General features: G+C 43.8%; 1 protein-coding gene across 1 annotated transcript in view; it reads right to left on the bottom strand.

The window, feature by feature from the left end:
* Positions 1–2880: 2880 nt before the first annotated feature.
* The window catches only part of Slc6a5 (solute carrier family 6 member 5), a 50852-nt gene continuing 33344 nt past the window's right edge, over positions 2881–20388 (bottom strand). The window contains exons 11-16 of the mRNA XM_015476395.2: positions 17831–17943; positions 17005–17136; positions 15996–16095; positions 9380–9480; positions 5248–5415; positions 2881–3104 (exon numbers count right to left, since the gene is read on the bottom strand). Of these exons, the coding sequence (XP_015331881.1) occupies positions 2949–3104; positions 5248–5415; positions 9380–9480; positions 15996–16095; positions 17005–17136; positions 17831–17943 (770 nt within the window). The 3' untranslated portion in view covers positions 2881–2948. The remainder of the gene's footprint in view (positions 3105–5247; positions 5416–9379; positions 9481–15995; positions 16096–17004; positions 17137–17830; positions 17944–20388) is intronic.

Raw genomic sequence — 20388 nt, 5'->3', positions numbered from 1 at the left:
TTAACTCACAAGTGGAAAGTACCCACCACTCTGCACAAGTGAACCAGTGAAAGTCTTTCCTAAAAAAAAAAAATCCATTTTTCCTTCCATTTGAAGGGAAACCCTCAGGTGGCAGTTTATGACAGTGCTATTCATTTTCTTTTTACTCATTCTTTTTTTTTTCTTCCAAGTGACTGTGCATTTTAATAGCATGGAAACGATCCATCTGGTGGTACATATCTCAGCTCTAAGCATCCCAGCCCAGTCCACGGGAGGTGTAACACTGTAGATACATGAAGACTGACAGCTCAGAACTGAACACATCCCTGCCAGGGGGAGCCTCAAAGGTGAACGTGGCTATAAAAATCAACCTGGTAATCATTTCCAGGTAAGTTCAGAATCTTTCACCTGAGTGTGTCCCTTTAAGCAAATTTTATATGAAACTTGAAAAATCACAGGAAAAAGAGAAACAAGAGAAGCCCCAGCTGCTCGGTGGGCAGCTACTGGGTCTTTCCTAGACAAATTCTAATGAACACAAATATAACTACCTCCAAATACAAAACATACTGGCTAATGAGGAGTTCTCTATCCTCAGAATTAAGTCAACTTTCAATTTGTACCTGGCAGCCTCCATGAGGCCCCCCTCCCCACTTTCTTTAATCACAACGGCTATAATTAGTGGGTATTGGATTGGTGTCCGGCATCGTACTCCATTTTACCAAGTGGCAAGAGGAAAGCCAAAACCCATTCACCCTGACACAAACATCAATCCCATGAGAGAATGTTCATCAATTTAAGCTCTTTGCTTCAACCTTCAAATTAGAAAGACTGCAGACAATTTCCAGGCCTAACTAATTCCTCCCCCATCTCTCACTCTGCCAGACAGCAATTGTAGAGGCTGATTTTTGCTACAACTCTACAACATCTGGTGCAGGAATGGGGGCTTCTCATCAGTATGGCTTTCTTGGGAAAATCAGGGTTGAGGGCAGACAGGTCAGGACAGCAAACCCTGGACAGGTGAGGCCACAGCTTAGCTTCCTAAAACTGAGATTAGGGGAAGCTCAGGATCTATTCTCTGTGATAGAGTCCAACAAGGTCTAGCTTTGGGAGACAGGGAAGAAAGGAGAACAAGGGGAACACACTGCAAACGAAAGACACGCAAACCTACACTTCAAAACTCAGTTTTGTTTCCTTTCCCAACACCTTTCACAGGCCACTCTGGAAAACTAGAAATTCGAATCATTGTTGGCAAATGGCAATGATATTTGCCCTAGAAAAGAGAGAGCTCAGGAAAATGAGTTGGGACACTTTATACAAATGAAGTCACTTCTCAAAAAATGTTACATTAAAGTCTGTTGTTGGGTTTCATTACTGTCAAACAGGATGAAAATGTCATGCCAATATACAAGATTTGAACTGAAAACTTTGCCTGAGACCCTGTAATAAGAAGACAAATGAGTGAGAAAATGATTGAAATGGTCTCCCCTAAAGGAAACAATCTTAGGTTTAGATATTAATACTGTAAGGGGAAAAAAATAAAACCCAGACTACGCTATTCTAAACTCACCATCTCTATAGTGATTCATAAGATATTTATAAGGACAGAAAACACCACTACAAGTACACACTACATGAGCACATATCACATTTTTAAAATTTCATATATGCATGTTCAGGATACAAGAAGATAATAAAGGTTACAGCTTCGCCAATCTCCGCAGACACATGATCTGCTCTCATTAGAGTGCAGTTACAATGAGCACTGTGAATAGGGAACTCTTAAAATTGAATTGGCTAAATGTAGTCTTAAAAGCTACAGTCTTAATTGGCTCACTCACTACCTACCAAAGCTGTATTTATCAGAAATTTCTGTAAATACGATGACCTAAGATATACTACCAGAGCAGTGAATATTGTGGTTGCTTTCTATTAAACTTTTCACTTCTTTGATTCCTCCATGACCACAATTGGCATTGACTATGAATGAAAAAGTTAAGAGTAAAAATTGAAGAATTATCTTTGAAGAGTGTGTGGCCAGTGTGTATAATACCTAGACAAACCAGGGTAAATTTTATTTTTCCAGAGTCTGAAAGACAAGGTATCTACAGCTTATAGAAAGACATTTAGAAGAGAAGAAACAAAGGAACGTGACATTGAACCACAGTGCTAATGTCACGCAGAAATTAGAATGGTGCTCTACTGGTGACGTATGAAATGAGACACAAATCACAGGATGGCTCCTTGGAGGGAGGAGGAAGAGATGGCCAACTGTACTCACAAGTATAGTTGTTAAAAAGAATTTAACGATAACTGAGGGAAGAGAATAGACACTTCACTAGGATCCAACATGTGTAGAGAGTGAAGCACATGATTTCATGGTACACCTGGTCCAGATGAAAGAAGGAGATGACCAATTGTGACTAGAAATATGAGCTTAACCACTTGTGGCATCTGAGTCTACTGGCCTTGTCTCGCATCCAAAATAATTCCTGGCCACTGCTATCCCTCTAAATGTACCCTGTCCTGAACTTTTTGTGTCTGAATGAAATCACTACGATGCTGATGAGTCCAAATTGATAGTCCTAAAATTCTGCCATTCAACGCATGCCTGACTGGCACCCCAAGGACAACACACAGTGGATGTCTGTCTACTGACCAAACCACACATACCAGCCTGCATTCACCTAGTTGACCCACCCCTGCATGATGAAGCACATGCTCAGGGGACCAACCCCTCCAGACACCGACACCATGGACACAGGCAAGTAGCGCTCCAAGTGGCCCGTGTGGCTCTCACTACAGCATGCGTCACGCGTCACTATGCCTTACTTTTCTATGTGACCATCTCATGCATGGCTGTGAACCAAGATGTGGGGAGAAAGAAGGAAAATGGGAGGAAAGCTGGGGAAAATCTTAGGCAGAGGCAGACAGGAAACAGGATTAAGTCTGGAATATCCCACAGCATTGGACTAGCACTGGGTGCCCAGTTCCAAATCCTTTACTGGCAGTTTGAGTCCCAGGGAAGAGGTGCCCAAGGGGTCGATCATGTTCTTGTAACGTTCCCCGCGGTGTTGGGCTAAGAATGGGCCCCAGTCGGGCTGTGGCGAGCACACCAACTTCAGCCTCTGTGGAGAAGTCAAAGACACACATGGTTACAGAAGTAATGCACCTCCCTCCCTTAGGGGCCACCCCACCCAAGCTGCTTAGGACATTTGCCAGAGTCCCTGCTTGGCCACGAGGCCCCCCACAAAATGGGCAGTTAGGAAGATCAGCCCTGTTACTGAGCTAGGTCAGGGACAAATAAAGAGGAGACTGCTTGGTTCACTTGAAATTATTTACATCTTCCTGAAAGCGATATTACAATATTTCCATGTTTGCCTTGTATAAGATTAATAGAGGATAAAGGGCCCAGATTTTAATTATACATTTTTTTTCCTTCCAAATGAAGGGAATCTGTGAGATTCCTCTCCACTGCTGAATTCAGCCTGAAAAAGACATGTGCTCAATTACTTTTGTTCTGTAGTCTCAACAGTGGGTTGCTGCATCAAAATAATTGGATTTTCTTTAGCATATTTCCCCAAAGTATATAAATGACCGGGAAAAAAAAAATCCCAACCCCAAAGATACGTCGCCAAGAGTGAGCAGAGATTTTAATTATCTGTTGACAAAAATATATGCTTCTGACTTGGTTCAGCAGTATTGGTTCTTGCAGGCAAGCTGAAAATAATGGGAGTGTCTCTACTCCTTCAACTGAAATTTTTATGGAAAACATAATTTGACTGGAACATTTTCTAGGAAAAGGAAAGAAAACATATTTCTGACTACATAAGAGGGAATAATTATGTGTTTATTACCTATTAAAGTGAAGCTGGTTCTTATAGCTGTTAGTTTAATCTCCCCTTAATCATCAGTTTGCAACCTTTGTGTCCCAAATCAACCATAATAAATTTATAGAGCCGACTCATCAGTTTAGAGAATTTCATCCTAAGACAACAGCAGCAGAGGCTGACCCAGGTTCTGTTCAGAGGGAAAGAGATCTTTCTTTGCGCCTATTGGTGGGGAGCTTGATCTGAGGTGGGGGTGAGGAGCCCCTGGGGGTGAATGGGGCCAGGGTTAATTTATCTCAAAGGGATAATGAATGAACGGAGTTTCCTAAGGATTCAAACTGGAGTACTGCTTCAGTAAGAAGACTTCCTACACCTCTCCTTACCAATTCTGTCTCCATCTGTAGGCCAAATAAAAGCAAAAACTACCCCCACCCTTAAGTGGACATCTGTGCTGTGGACTTCCTATGCATCTTACTTCCGTCCTGCTTCTTCCCTCCCAAGCCTCTTCCTTTTATCATTCTGGCTGCCCAAAGGCAAAGCCCAGACAGCTGTTCTTCTCTGCCCTCTACTGACAGGTGCGCCTAAATCATCTGGAGATGATGCCAGGGTTCCCTTTCTTCAGGATCCTGGTTCAGTGGAACTGCCTATATCCTGATGGTTCACATTTCCAACCAGCTCCCTGGTGGGCCCTCCCCCACACCCTAGGTAGCAATGGTCTATTGTAAAACGCCAGGCCTTCAAGATGGAGGCAGGGCTGATTGGTTCCTAGCACACCTGAGCAAGTGGCTTCTCAAAAATAACCTGAGCATTCTTCACAGTGGCTCAGCAAGCAGCAGTTCCCTTCCCATCTGCTCTGGGTGAAGGCGGGGATACTCTGCATTACAAATGGGAATGGGTCCAGCAAGGATTTGCTTGATAAAGAAACACAAGTCTCACCTCATTCCAGTTATATCCCGGAACTTACTACATTCTATAATATTGACATTAATCAGTCTGGACCCTCAGTCATTCCTAACACAGGGACAGTAGGAAGGGGTAGTAATTTCAAGCTTAACGGTAATAAATGTTCGGGAAAGAGGAGGCTTGGACAGAGAGGAACATCAGGAAAGAGAAATCTGATGTGTGGTTAAAACAAACACTGGGATTTAAATTGTGGATGAGGGGAGAGGAGGAGGCACTCCGATCATTTATTCCCCAGAGCTGTCACCACACTGAGGAATAGCATAATAACAGCTCAGCCTGTGGATTGGCTGAGCCCCTCCATTAGAGGAATAATACATAATAAAAATGGGATTAATAGAAACAGTGGCAACTGTAATCACTTAATCACCGAGTCTCCCTCTTGAATAAGTTTACTGAATCTTTTGTTTTTTAATGCACAGAGCTTTTAGGGGCTTTCCCTTGGGAGAGGATGGCAGAGGAAGGGAGCGGGTAGAATTACCTCAATAAATCTGCCAGGTGCCAGATACATTTTTATCACAAACATAATTGGGATCCAGATAACAGAACAGGCAAGCATTAGCCAGCCCAGCACCATGGACCAGTTAGGGTAGCGGTAAGATCCATAGGTCATGGGCTCCCACTGGTAAAAGCTGAAGCAAAGGATAAACTAGGAAGAAAAGAGAAAAGATATGCATTAGGGTAGTGAAGTGATTACTCACTCCTTCAACAGGCATGCGCCGAACCTGTTATGAGATGGATGCATTTGTATCTATTATCTCATTTTATACCATGTCAACTCTGAAACAGAATTTTCCAAAGGAAGAAACTGAATTTCCAGGAAATGAAGATCACACAGAGTTAGCTGCTGCCCCTGCATTTGCTGCCCCCTAGGAGCTGAGCCATATGTATGCATGTATATTCACACAGACAGGCTGAGAGGATAAGTGGAAAGGATTCACACTAAAGCAACTAATGGTGAGGCAGGGGAGGTTCTATGGGGTAGTCTGTACTTCCTATAGTGGATAATCAAGCTTTGTTATAAAAGAAAAAAAATGGTTAAATTTACACATTTTATTTTTTTAAAAAAATTTGAATCTACTTGGCTTTTTCCTTGCATGGGGAATGGCCCACATCCAGGAGCTATCTCTAAAGCTCGCTAAATAAGACCCAAAGCGGTCCCCAAGCAGTGACTGAGCTGGAAGCCTGCTCCTACCTATAATAAGCTGTGGGACAAAGAGAGAAGATGCACAGCTCCCCTGTCAATGGACTCAAGGTGAATGGGCGTCACCACCCAACATCCAGCTAGACCCCAGAGACCTGAAGGCTAATCTTGGTCCTCCACTAATTAGCTGAGGGACCTTTATGTCTCAGACTTCTCTGCTATAAAACGGATATATTTCACAGTGTGAATAAAGCACAGGGGTTTTCTGGGGAAAACAGTCTAGTATTTACTCAAGAGTCCCCCTTCGATTTTAAGAGAGGTCATGATTTATTTTCTGCCCATTATTTCCTGTCACTATCCACTTTGGCTGCAGCTGCCATGAGGTTCCTGTGAAGGCCTGGCCAGTGCAGCTGGAGAGGAGCAAGGGATGCAGATGCTGGGCACCTGCAAAGACAGAGCAAGGCTTCTAACTGCTCTGGCCAAGCGTTTTTTTTGTTTGTTTGTTTGTTTTTGTTTTTTTTGGGGGGGGAGGGCATATCCTGAGAAAAATTATGTGACTCCTGTGACTCCTGTATGCATTCTTCCTACAGCAGCATCAGCCGGGACCAATTCACCCACTGAAGTCCTCTTCTCAATTCCACATTTCTCATCCTATCCTAAGCTATAAAATAACTGCCCCAGAAAAGATCAAAGGGAATTATGTAACAAAAAAAATTATATCTGGACATATTTTGGAAAAGCATGAAACACTATATAAATGCTAGGCATCTATGTTATCATTGCAAAGCCCAAGTGACCAGGACAAGTGATTATTTCAATGTAACAATAATTAAATATACCAATTCAAAGCAACATGAGTCTGAAGACAACTGTTGAAAAAATGCTTCTATGGAAAGAGATGTCTCCTTTAGTCTTTAGTCCTCCTTTTAAACACTTGCCCCTAGAGTTATAAGCTTTATTAACCAGTCTATTGGAAGTATGGCCTAATGTAATTATGGTAAGCTGCTCCATTTCATTTACTATATAAATAGCAATACATCTGCTTATGTGTGTGCATAACTCAGTAACGTGATCTGACTATGTATACAATAATTGCATGGAGAATATTTATAACTCTATAAATCCACGAAGGCACATATAAAAATGATCAATTTTATTTCAGGGGCTCTGAGGTAATTTAAACCCATAATCTTAGCCTATTCCAGCACACCACAACTAACCATTTTACACAAGGGTAAATGGCAAAAACTAAGTGTTGGACTTAGTCCTTTGACACCCATTTCTAGTTACACAAATATCACGTCAAACTTATAGGCACAAACTTATTCTTTGCCAAACTTGTTCCCTTTTCCAAGCCAGGTTTGATTTTAAAAAAAGGGGGGGGGAGATTTATCAAGACCTCACTGGGTCTGGCTGTTAGAGATGATAATATAGCCACCAAGTCATCCTGACCTTTTGCTGATGGCAGCCAAAGAAGGTACCAGAAAGAGACCCGTAGGTTGATGGTGATAATAGATTAAATGGCTTCAAATTGTCCCTACGTTCCAAACAACACGGAAGGGCAATCTGGTTCAAATATTTTCTGAGACCGCTCCACAACTTTCTCAGGATTCATATAATGAAAATCTAGGAAATTATAGCATAATTGAGAAACTGTCTCAAAAAACACAAGAAGTTCCTATAATTCCTCTTCCCTGGCATTCTGTTCACAAAGACTAGAACTGTTTTAATCCAAACTGGCCAAACTCCATTCGGAAATGAGAGCCTAGGTGTTAGAAATGTATTAGAGCATGAACTTCAAGCCTAGAAAGCCCTAGGTTCAATTACTGGCTCTACAAGCCTTCTAGCCCAGGGCAAGTTCCTTAACCTCTTCAAGCCTCAGTGAACACAGCTGTGAATTGGAGAGAGAATCACCCACCAGGCAGAGTGGCCATGGACTTTGGGGATAATGTTTTAAATTGTAATAAACCTCAACACAGAGGAGTGCTGGTTATTATTGTGGGATTTTTTTCTGCAGAATATAATCAAATTCTCTGAAGCTCTCCTAGGATCGGAAGAAGCAAAAGAGAAGAATAAATCATGAGGGATAATAACTGGGAAAATATCAATGCTCAGCAGAGACAGGGAACGCTACTGTCCAGAGGGTCTCTGACAGCAGAAGGCATTCTGTGGGAGTGTTGCCCCCAGCAATAAGGAGGATCTTCACACACACCTCAGACCTGAACTCAAGGGGGTGAAAGCTATCTTAATCCTTTCCTATTCATGTCCCAAGCTGGTGGGGCTATTCAGACTAATTACAGCCTCTAAAATAGGGGTTCCAATGTGGATATGATGTTGATCTGGGGAATTAATAGTTTTTGTGTCTAAATTTCTAGCTTTTCAGGAAGAAGTATTATGATTATATTTTACTCTGGAAAGAAGGAAGGAAGGAAGGAAGGAAGGAAGGAAGGAAGGAAGGAAGGAAGGAAGGAAGGAAGGAAGGAAATTTTCTTTGCGATTATACTTTCATCCGCCCTGTCTTGTGTTTCATAAGCAAAGCTGGTATCCTGCATTCAAAGGTCTTAATCTGGTTTCTACTGCCACCTACTGGGTCAAGCAAAAATAACTGCCTCCTCTAGCCTTGCCAACATGACACTCCCAAGCCAAAGAGGAGAAAGGCAAGCCGAAGGGGAAGGGCAAGATCTCTGTTAATGACTGTGCTTGGAGAGCAAAGCGAGGCGAAATTGACGGCTTATGGCACAATAACAAAGGTGACAAGATGCAAGTATAAGCCCCTATGCAGATTTACTGACACGTGAAAAGTTCTGATCTTTAAAAAGATGAATGTCTGATGATCCCAAAATGTCATCTTCACACTTGAGGATGAAAAGATAGTTCTCCAAAGCAATAAAAATGAACAATAATGATCTAATTAATGCTCTCTTATCTGTACAGAAGCTGTACTGAGTAGTGGTTAGGAGCCAGACTGCCTGGGTTCAAATCCAGGCTGTTGCTAATTATTAGTGTACAAGTCATATCCTCTGGGTTTCAGTTTCCTCACCTGAAAAATGGATGTTAATTATAATGCCTGCCTCACGGGAATACTGTGAGATGGAAATGAGGCTATACATATAAAGCACCTTGAACACAGCCTGAAACATGGTTAGTGTGTGGCAGCTTTGGGCTATGAATGCTGTCAATACTTAAGGCAGGCAGATATAAGGAAGGGTCAGTGTTCTGCTGGGGTACTCCAAAAGCCTATGCACTAATCCCTGACCATTTAAGCACCTTCAGGCATGTCATTTCACCTCTCTGAACCTCAGTTTCTTCACCTAAAAGAATAATACCCATCCCACCAGCTTCCCAGACTCATACATACAGGTTTTCAAACATCAAACATTGCATACACACACACACACACACACACACACACACACACACACACACACACACACGGTGCTATTTGCATGAGAAAGCATGCAATCCTTACAGTTAAAATGGTTGGAGTTACAAACGCCCAGCAGACTTTCCAGAAAATGTTAGGCTGGAATCCAATCATCATCTCTATATCTTCACAGAATCTTTGCAAGCCTGCAATAGACAAGCAGAGACCAAGTCTGAGGTGCAGTGGCAGGGGCTAAGGAGAGAGCAGAGGGCAGGCACTCAAGCCCCTTACTCGAGAGCCATTGGCTAGGGATGGCCCCAGCCTGGTGTCAACATGACCCCTATTATGCAGGGAAAGAGCAGACAAATGACTCGTTGCCAGGAAGATTAGGGCAAATTGAACATTTAAATAGATATTACATACTCTCTGCAGTGAGGTTCAAAAATGTCAGCCCACAATGACATCTAAAAAGCTCATTTCCAGCCCAACCCAAGTGTCTTAGCACTGCCACAGCCTGCCATGTTCAAGTGCAAGAGGCTGTTTTGTGAGATGGCCTTATGTGCTTAGTGACTAGTCTGGCAAAACCAATTAAGATTGTGGTCAATAAACAGAGTGTATTATAAAAGCCCTGGGATTTAGAGTGAGAGTCACTGTACACTGGTTTCATGTCCCCACTCTCCCAATAAAACTCCTCCAGTGAGCCCAGTTATCTTTGCCCTTTTTAAGACAATCATGGCAGGGGAAACCCCACGCAAATTCCAAGTGGGCGTCACCCACTGTGTTGGGACTAAAGGGCTGCTGTCCTCTTGGACAACTGTATAAAGTAAAATGCAGAAGTGACAGTAATTTTGGCCCCACCCAACACCATCCCTGCACCCACTCGATTTAGGAAAGCTTCCTGGAAAGGAAAGGCCATTGAAAAATGTCTTGGAGCTGAGCTGTTCCCTGCATTCTTTCCTGAGCTTGTCAGAAGTGTGGCCTTCTCAGATCTGTGGAATGAATATGCCAAAGGAACCGTAAAGGTCCCCCAAGTTCAAGCTCCTTTGTATTTAGCAGTTCTGAAAATTCATCCAGCTGTATACTCAAGATATGTGCTCCTTGCAGAGAAGAAGGAACCCTAGTACACTGTTGACGGGAATATAAATTAGTATAGCCATTATGGATAACCTTCTGGAGGCTCTCAAAAAATTAAAAAATAGTTACCATAAGATCCAGCAGTCCTACTACTCAATCTATATCCAAAGGATTTGAAATCAGTATGTTAGGATCTAAAACTTGAACCCCAATTCTGCAACTAACTCGCTGTGTGACCTTACGTAAGTCCTCCCTCTCTGATCTTTCATTGGTTTATTGAGGAGACTGAGCCAACTTAAGGCCTGTCCAGAGGTCCATCCGTGGTGCAAGGAGGCTCTGCTTTGCTTTTTCGCATCTACCAGTAATTACTGAATGTTTTGAATAGTGGGCCATGCCAACTTTGGATTTGTTTTCTCATTTGTTTCCTTTAGTGTTCTATCAAACGCCTTCAGATAAGTGACCACCAGACACTAGGCCCCTTGGGCTTCCATGAAAGGAGAGAACCAAAGAAACAGACGGTGAAGCTGAGGCCCTCGAAACCAAAACACTGAAATCAGATCTCAGTTGAATGAAAGAAACAAAAATGACAAAGTAAGGTGCTAGAAATTTCTGTTATCAGCTAACCCTATTGCCAAGTTCTTCACCATAAAACTATCCCCAAGAGATGGTGATGTGTGGCTTGAATGGGGACACTGACATGACAAGGTCAAAGTTAGACCTGAGGGGGACAGCTGGAAGCCTCATCCTAGAGGAAGGGATCATGGTTAAAATGTTCAGTTTTCCCAGAGGGGACGAAGAACTGGTCCCCAGCTGTGGGAAGGGAGGGATGATGGCAAGAGGGAGCCCCATGCAGAGGAGCAGTCCCAGGACTGGCAGTGCAAAGGCTTGGGCTCCCAGGCCAGTTCATCTTCCTCCCTGGACCTCATACAAGGGACCCGGCCTCTACCTCTGACAGCTCCAGGTCCTGTGATGGCTGCTTGTTCTGCCAGCTTAAAAGCTGCCCTTGCAGATGCAGCCAAGGGGTACCAGTTGGGAGCCACTGGGCAACCCTCCTGCCTTGTGCCCATTCCTGAGTCAAGATCTCCCATCCCTTCAGCCCCAGCCCGCCCATGTCCTGGCTCACACCCCAGCCCCCACCTGAGTCTCTTACTGAGTTAGTGGCTATCTTCACCTTAGGCCTTTTTTATTTGGCTTCCCCTGCCTGCTCCATGCTTTCCACCAATCCAATTCCATCTTGCCTTCAAAGCCTAACTTACAATAAACAAATTGTTCATGGAGCCTTGAGCATGTTCAAAAGACTTATCTGCTGCCTGTCCTTGAGCCTAGAAATATAGGACAGCAAGTAGTTGGGCCCCAAAGGAATCTGAACCACCACCTCTCAATCACTAGTCTGAATTATCAGAAAAACAGGAGGAGAAAAAAAAAAAAAAAGCTGAACTCATGCCAACTATTCTAGACTCAACAAACAGATGTGAGACTCAGAAACCAACCCCCAACAAGCTGCATGCAGACAACCAATCCTAGACTGGGTAGACTTGTGCTTATGTAATTAGGGGCTTTTGTGCTGATAAGTCATGTCCCTGCCCCTGGCCTGGATGTAGTTTCTGGGAGCAGCCAGAGCGGCTTCTGGCCTTGAGCTATGCAGACTCACTGGGACCCAGAAAGACACCCCCCTCCCCTTGCTTATTGCTCTACTACCACCACCTTGAAATCCTTACATGATTTTTAATAAGAGACTCCATATTTTAATTTTGTGCTGGGTCCCAGAAATTATGCCTCCATTCTGTGTGTAGGCTCCAGACAAGTAAACCCCCATATTATTCCTCTAATAGCTACTGTGAAGGCCCTACCCTGCTGAGAGTCAAATCCCTCTGTTAACTAGGATTTCCCTGCTTTGGTGGGGAATTCAGCTTAGCACTCCCTAAGTCTCAGTATTTATTTGCTTGTTTTTCTATTATCTCTGAGACACCACCTTCTCAAGGTTTTCCTAACTACAGAGGCTCTCCTTCATCTCTGGATAGTTAAAGGTTTCACAGCCAGGTGCCCAGCTTAGCCCTGACCTTCTTCTCAATGTCCTCAGTGTGTTTGCTCTGCCTTGGTAACTAGTGAGCAAATACCATGAATGTAAGAAACCACCCCTTCCCCTCACTACTCCCTTTTCTGGGAGCACAAAGTAAGCACTTAATAAATACTTGGTTATTTACTCACACATATTCACAGTGTGAGTTATTAATGGACTGAAGTCTCTCATTTCTAATGCATACTGAACCCCAGGATATGGAGCTTGGGAATGCTACATCCTAAAGTGGGAGGTATATACAGAGTCATTTCAACTGAAACACAAGTAAAGATGGAGTTCAGGTACGGGGGCCATGAAGGGAAAAAAAAAAAAAAAACGAAGCTTGGATTTTCAGAATTCATGGGGGAGCAGCTTTTGTTTGCTCTTTGTTTATGTTTTGTTTTATTTTGTTTTGTTTTGTACTTTAAAAATCTTATGAAGTTCTGCCAGCAAAATGAGCAACAAGAACTGAAGAAAACACATGCCATCTTGTAAAAGCCGTGGCTTTTGGTGGAAAGTTGGTTGGTGGAAAACCAACAACTCTCACAGGGTGTGGAGAGAGCAGGCTAGGGGTGGGGTGCTAAAGCACCAACCAACTCAAGTGGAAAACAGAGGAAGATGATTGTACCTAGCAAGGAGTCAGAGGCAAGCGGTCAGTAGGTGTGATGCCTCAGTGGACACTGTTCAATCACCTTGTTTCTCCAGCCAGAAGGTCCCCTGCTGGCTCCCAGAAACATGCACTTCACTTTTTCAAAGTGACTCTCCTTTGGTTAAAAAGCCAGTTGAAGTTGCCAGGCACGGTGGCACACACCTATAATCCCAGTGGCTTGGGAGGCTGATGCAGAAGGAGGGGGAGTTCAAAGCCACCCTCAGGGGGCTGGGAGTATAGCTCAGTTGGTAGAGTGCTTGCCTCCAATGCACATAAGCCCTGGGTTCAATCCCTAGTACCACAAAGACAAAGCCAGCCTCAGCAAAAACAAGACACTAAGCAACTCAGTGAGACCCTGTCTCTAAATAAAATGAAAAATAGGACTGGGGATGTGGCTTAGTGGTTAAGTGCCCCTGAGTTCAATCCCTGGTACCTCCTCCCCGCCACACCACCCCCAAAAAAAGCCAATTAAAAGGATCACTCCTATACCACACTCGGGGAGTTCTACCTTTAACCCTGGGTCCCTCCAACCTGGGGATTGGCCTCTGAGGCATGTTAATCTAAGAATTTGGGTCAGCTCTTTTAGTCTAATGATAAAACTTGAAAACTGCCTACACCATATATCAACGGATTGAGAGGCATCCTCTAGAATGTAGACACTATCAAAAATAAACAGAAAACACAAATCTCTGTAATTTACTTGCTTATTTTTAAGATTCTGCAGCCTGAAAGGAGATGCACCAAATTGATCAGGTTCATGCTCATTCTTCACAGTTCTGTGTTCAACTGCCTCACACTAACCTCGAGGTCTGGGGCCTCACGATCTCAATAGAGTGCACTGTCCTCGGGAATATGATTACATATTTGTGCAGGCTTTTCCTTTCATCTCTGACAACTGTTAGCTTAATTAACTATTTCTTCCTGAAATTTTGTTTCTTCAAACTCCATCTAGATCCAAGTCTAGCCTGAGTCTAGCATGGAGTCAACCTGATTCTGGAGGCTACCCAGTATCAGTACCCTTAAAGACCCAGGGTTTTCTGTCTCCTGTAAATCCATCATGAACCAGGAACTGAAGCACTCAGGATTTATTTATTCCTTTCAAACCAAGAGATCTACTACCAGATTTATATGAGGGAAGGGGAAAGAAAGCCATTTAACTTCTAAAAACAGAAACATTAAAAGGTTTCTATATTTAATGATGCTTTTAAACTATACTGAAAAGACCTATTTTACAGGAGAGAACTGTGCAAATGTACTTTATGCAGCAATTAGCAGTTAGGAAACAGGTAAAGGAGGAGGTAAATGAGATAACTCTCTCTGCACTTGGGCCAGCGCTGCAAAGGAAGTGCTTTCCTGACTCTACCGACAGACCATCTGGTGATTTCACTAATATGTGGACCCACCAGGGTTTGAGTTTCCAAATCAGGACCTCAGAGACCTCTCCTTGCCTAAGACAAGCCCTTTGGTATCTGGGCAGACAGTTAAGATCCACTGTGCTGGATCTCACTGGGCTTCTGCCATTCTCTGCTCCGATAGAAAGTGCTTTGAAGCTTCACCCTCACTCTGACATCAGATCTTCCATCGCAGCATTACTGCAGGGTCCAGGCTGTCTATTCAGCCAAACATGTTGGCAGGTTGGTCTCTGATCTCCTCAGGAAGGCTGGCAGACCTACCCACTCCTCTTGCCAGGAACTAAACTCTTCCTTTTAGGGATATGATATCTAGTCTGAGACAAATTCCCTTTCAACCAATACTCAAAACTGACTTCAGTATTTTCCCGTTTCTGGGGTACCAAGGTTTCCTTGATTCCTAACCATCCTCCTCCATCTTAAGGAATTTTCCAGGAAAGTAAAAAAAAAAAAAAACATTGATCACCTGTTGAGTGAAAAACTAATGATTACATTAAAAGATGCTCATATCAAGAACACATGGCAGCCAGGGTGAGCTTTATTGGGCCCCAGTTTAAAGGGAAGAACTCTGAAAGTACCCCTGGTTCTGGCCTGGACCCCTCTTCCTCTGGGATTCATGGGATGCATCTGAGGGCCCTTACACCCTGCACTCCAAGCGACCACTGCTTCACCTTTTTGATCAGAGCATGTTGCTATCTCTTTGGGGGAGTTGAAATACAGTTAGATAGTCTGAACTGGAAATTTTCACCTATTTGATATTTGCTTTGGTGGCCATATCAATATTAGGGAGGCTTTAGTGTAGGGACAGTTCTGAGCAGACTTTCAGAAACACAGAAGTCAACAGTTCCTTGAATCAAATAGGTCTTCCTTGTCCTGACTGACAGGGTCCAGGAGACGCCCTGGTGAGAGCCCAAGGACAAGCACCTTCACACAAAGGACAAAGATGGCATCTGGTGGCTCAGCACTCCCGTTGTTCTTGACAACAGCTCCACTGATTATGGGATACAGGTTGCTATGGTGATAGTAGGATGAGTAAATCATAAGGGAACTGGTAGTTTATTCCTGGGAAAATCTGAGATTAAGATATTGGGTCACAAGCTCTCCTTGTGCTAATAATTTCCTAAGGATCTGTGAGCCAAGGGGTCTCTGTTCTCATGATTGTATCCGGAGACCAGATGCAGAATTCCCCCACACCTCCAGCTATGCAGACATTGCAAGAAATAATTTCACACCTACAAAGTGGCCCTCCTCCTCCCTTCCCTAGCCACTGTCCACAGGCATTAACTGTTCACATGTCAGACCATAACCAAAGACAGGGTCCTGGAGTTTCTGACACAAAGTTTCAGAGTTTCACCATCAGCTACTGTTTATTTCTCTATTAAGTCTGGATCACAGTGGTCCTGACAAGCTCGGATATAAAGGTGCAATTAAATCTTTAATTGCCTTTTTAAATATGTGGAATCTTCTTGCAAGGAATGCCTTAGAGACACTGAAGTTCTACCTGGAGAGCAGACACAGCGATTCCCTTACCGTACACATAGGAGATCCCAACAAGCTCAAATATGGCAATGATGACGAGGGCGTAGGAGGCAGCATACGTGTCCACAAGCTGAAACATGTAAATCCCACCCTAACAGGAGAGAGAAACAACCAACATCAAAATGAATCTAGGAGCTGGGTTCTGTCTCCATCCTGAGAAGAGTCAGGTGCGAACAGTAGTCAAAGAATCTCCCCTCTCTCAAGAGCAGTAATCTACACCTGGTCAAGTTGTAAACTGGAAGCCCTTGCCAGTTAACAAAGCAGCCCCTTGACAGTCTGTGAATTAGACAATAAAGAAAGCATCAAAAAAAAAGTATTTTAACACCTTATTTTTCAAAGGCAAAGTCAACATCTGAGTTATATATGTGAAAGCAGCCGGAGGGCTTCCTTTTTTGCTTTAAGCAATCCATGATCATTTCCACCAGTGTATCTGAGTTTGATTGACCTTCATACAACCTTTGAATATCTCTGAGCAGTCCTCACACATCCCCATGTGTCTCTTTTTTACTTTTCAAGTCTCCCTATAATCAATGAGGTTTAGAGGCCATCTTATTTCAATCCATCATTTTGTACATAAACTAAGGCCCAGATTAGTGACTTGCTCAAGGTCACAGAGACAACAGGAGCAGTGTAGATACTACGGGAGCTCATGTCCAATTTACCAAGACATTCAGGACTGGAGGAAGCTTGTGTGATGAGTAATATCTTGGAAATGTATCTGGTTGGTAAATGGCAACTCGAATTTTTTAAGTTTTCCATCTTAAATGGGACACACCTGTCTTGTTGGCTCAAGAAGGCTACATCTTAATTACAAAATGCCAGAAGCACCATCAGTAGCCAAGATGGCATATTTACCTCTCTACTCGAATTCCTAATGGGCTGGTTCCCTCTACATGAAAATGGCAGTGATTCAGCTATGGTTGTGAGGCCCGAGAATTAAGGGTAAAGGGAACGAGAGTCACCTGGGCCACCCCAGACCTGTGTCCAGCAGGCCTCTTACCTGGGTGATCATGGGAAAGCCCATGATGAAGAAACAAATGCAGCAGCCCAGAGTGAAGACCGGCTTGTGTGTGCGCAGGTACTTGGGGAACTCATCCGAGATGGAGGTCACTATGGTCTCGATGGTGGCAAACTGCAGCAGTGTCGAGAAACAGTATCTGAGTCAAACTTTCCCACTCGGAAGGCCCTCAAAAGCCGTTTGCGTGTCTCCCCAGGGAAATCTGGGCTAGGTTTGGTTTTTAGGATGGTATTCTTTTGATGGTTCTAAAAGGGCCCAGCTCACATAGCCGGCTGGGAGAATTCAAGCAGGATATGAGCTTTAGAAACTGTGCTTTCAAGCCCCTGGAGAATACACTCATATTCATTCATCAGGTCACTTTAAGCTTCGTTTTGTATTCATGAGATGTAAATTCCTCTCCTCCAGTTACCTTGCATTTGATCTTCTATTTGAGGAAAAACCCTCTTTGCACCAACCACTGAACTTTAAGCACCTGTCGGCATGATTTGTAGTATTCTCAGCCCCACAGCAATTTCCCTAAAATTCACTTTACAATATTCTCCCTTATCCAGCCCCATGGAATTTACTTCAGGAAAATGATGCCAAGACAGGACACATGCAGGTTAAAACTTAGCATGGAGAACCAGGAGAGGGAAGGAAGGGAGAGGGTGACTCCTCTGCCCAAGTAATCCTGAGCCCTGGATGGGCACCTCACCTTCCCCACATTGCTCGGGGGAAGCCTTCAGTCACCTCTTTACTGCAGGCTTGACCCAGGAAAGAGGGTCTTCAGAAGGAACCTGGGACAGGGGCAGAAGGGGAAAGGGCTCACCATGGTGTCAAGTCCCAGAGTGAGGAGCATCAGGAAAAAGATGATGGCCCAGAACGGAGAGAGGGGCAGCCTGGTTAAGGCTTCGGGGTAAACCACAAATGCGATGCCTGGCCCTGGGAGGAAGGAGACAGATGATTGCAGGCCTACTCAGCTCCAGGTCCCTCTTTCCAGAGCCTTCTGACCATGGAGACCCTGAATTCTTCCTCATTCTATGCTGAGTCCACTGTTTTTATTTTTTACTCATCTCCACCAGCTTCCCCAATTAGACCAGGCTGTCTTCCATGCAAATAACATATGAAACTACATTTCTGTTGGATTATTATGTTTTATTGATTATAATAATTACCCTCTAAAACAGTGGTTCTCAGTCAGAAATGATATTGCCCCCCACCACCAAGAGATATTTGGCAATGTCTGGAGACATTTCTGATTCTCACAACTATAGTGGATTAGTATGGCTGCCAGCATCTAGTGGGTACAGCCAGGGATACAACTAGACAACCTTCAATGCACACGGCAGTCTCCCGCCAACAAAGGATTGCCCAACCCCAATGTCAACAGTGCTGATGTAGAGATCACTGCTCCAAAGGCTAGGACATCACCAGAATGACATATCTCCCCATTTAGCTATACTCCCTCCTACTCAGTTCTCCAACAGAAGCCACTCCCAAAAAAAACATGAATCTCTCCACCACCTTTAGGATCTTGCCCTACTTGGTAAAGATGGGGCTATGTTAGTCCACCTGTAATTCGTTAAGAAGAGGGACAGTGAAGCATGGTGTGGGTTGAATTTGGTCCCTAAAGGTCAGGCAGATCTGATCCACATCCAGACTCTACCACTTACCAGCTGCGCAACCCTAGGTGGGTTACTTAATTGCCAGAAGCCTTAAATTTACCCATCTGTAAAAATGGGAATAACAGTAGTATCTCAACTCAATCAACAATGTTGTTATGAAGAGCACATTTTAAAATGCAGGTGATACGCTGAGTGCGGTACCCCTGCACATCATCAAAGTTCACATAACATTAGCTCTTATTAGGAAGACAATGAACTTGGCAATTAGAGGTTCTGATTCAGAGCTTCCTAAGAATCCCACAGGCTGCCCTGCTGGGGAGCTGTCCAACTTAGAGTTTTCTCAGCTGCTGTAAAGCTCTGTGGCCATCCCCTCCTGCCTTGTGGTCTCACTGGAAAGATCATCATGACCAACCATAGCCAAAGACATGACAGGTGTGAGTTTCTTTGTAAGTAGAAAGCGAAATGATATGGGCAGAGACCAGTGAACACCAGTGCTGGATAACCCACAGCCATCCCATATCTGGAAACCAGAAACCCCAGCATCTGCAGTTTTTATAACTCAAGCATAATGGCATTTTTTAAAAAACTGAAATTTATCAGGTTATTAGTTTCTAATGTTGCCTAGGGCCTCAGGGCATTTGAAATATAAAGACTCAAATGCCTAAAATACCCCTGCTTTATGCATTTAGTGAACAGACTGTATGGCCAGACTCTAAAGGCTCCCTATGTGAACCATAAAAGAAAAGTCTGTATTAAACTACAGTTCAAAATAGGTCTCACATGCAGAACAAGGAAGCCAGCACAGTGCTCTGATGACAGTCAGTCCCATAAAGCTGACAAGGTCTTAAATGGCCACTGCCACAGGACCTCAGCAGGAAACTTAAACAGGATTCAATCCTTTGGGGTGTTACTACTTCCCAGGGGGGTTGGTTTCAAAATATTAGGCCTGCTTCAATTTCAGCTGTCTCCCTAAAGGACTCAAATGAAGGTTCTTTTTTCAAGCTACATTAAAGCAAACTTCACTTACCCATGTTGCCTGGGGAGTGGAATTGTCTAGAAAATAATACTATTTTTTAATAGCCATGGTACCACAGGTGAGTCACTTGACCTTTCTGGACAAACCTGAGTTTCCTTCTCAAGCAATGAAGATAACAATAGCCCCTACCCTTGTAGTGCTCTGTGAGAATGAAATCTGTCAATATAAGCAAATGGCCTGGAGCATGCCTGGACATTGCAAGAATGCAGGAAACATAGACCTTTATTTATTACTCTTCCCGTCACAGGAGATGAATAGAGTTCTGCATCCCGGTAACTTGTGGAGATAGGGCCTATGGAAATGGCACAGTGAGAGCCTCCCTTACTGCAGAGCACCCCTGAAGACAAAGCATGGGTCTCTGGCCAAAGCAATACATGCAGACCCGCAGCACAGCATGGGTGGCCACTCAGCTGTGACACTTATCTCAAATGGGATGAGTTCTCTGAGAACACATCACCTGCACCCTGTGCCTGGGGGCAGAAGGATTGGAATGCAGGGCATGTACATGTGGTTGGATGAAGGTGGAATCAGTCTTGAGGGGGTTTGATTTGATCTCTGAACTATTAGGATGTGCCTAGTCTGGTTTATTGGGAGTTGCCACCAATCAATATTTGGGAATTCTAAATAAAATTGTGTTTGTCTGCTCGAGTTGAACCCAGTCTTTCTGCTATTGGATAAGCATCTTTGTAGAGCTTTCAGAAAATGAATCACTGTTCCATAGGCAGT

Source organism: Marmota marmota, unplaced genomic scaffold (assembly GCF_001458135.2).
Source record: "Marmota marmota marmota unplaced genomic scaffold, marMar, whole genome shotgun sequence".
In the NCBI taxonomy this organism is placed as follows: Eukaryota; Metazoa; Chordata; class Mammalia; order Rodentia; family Sciuridae; genus Marmota; species Marmota marmota.
Note: the sequence above shows the minus strand (reverse complement) of the source record. Positions and strands in the feature narration are given on the sequence as shown.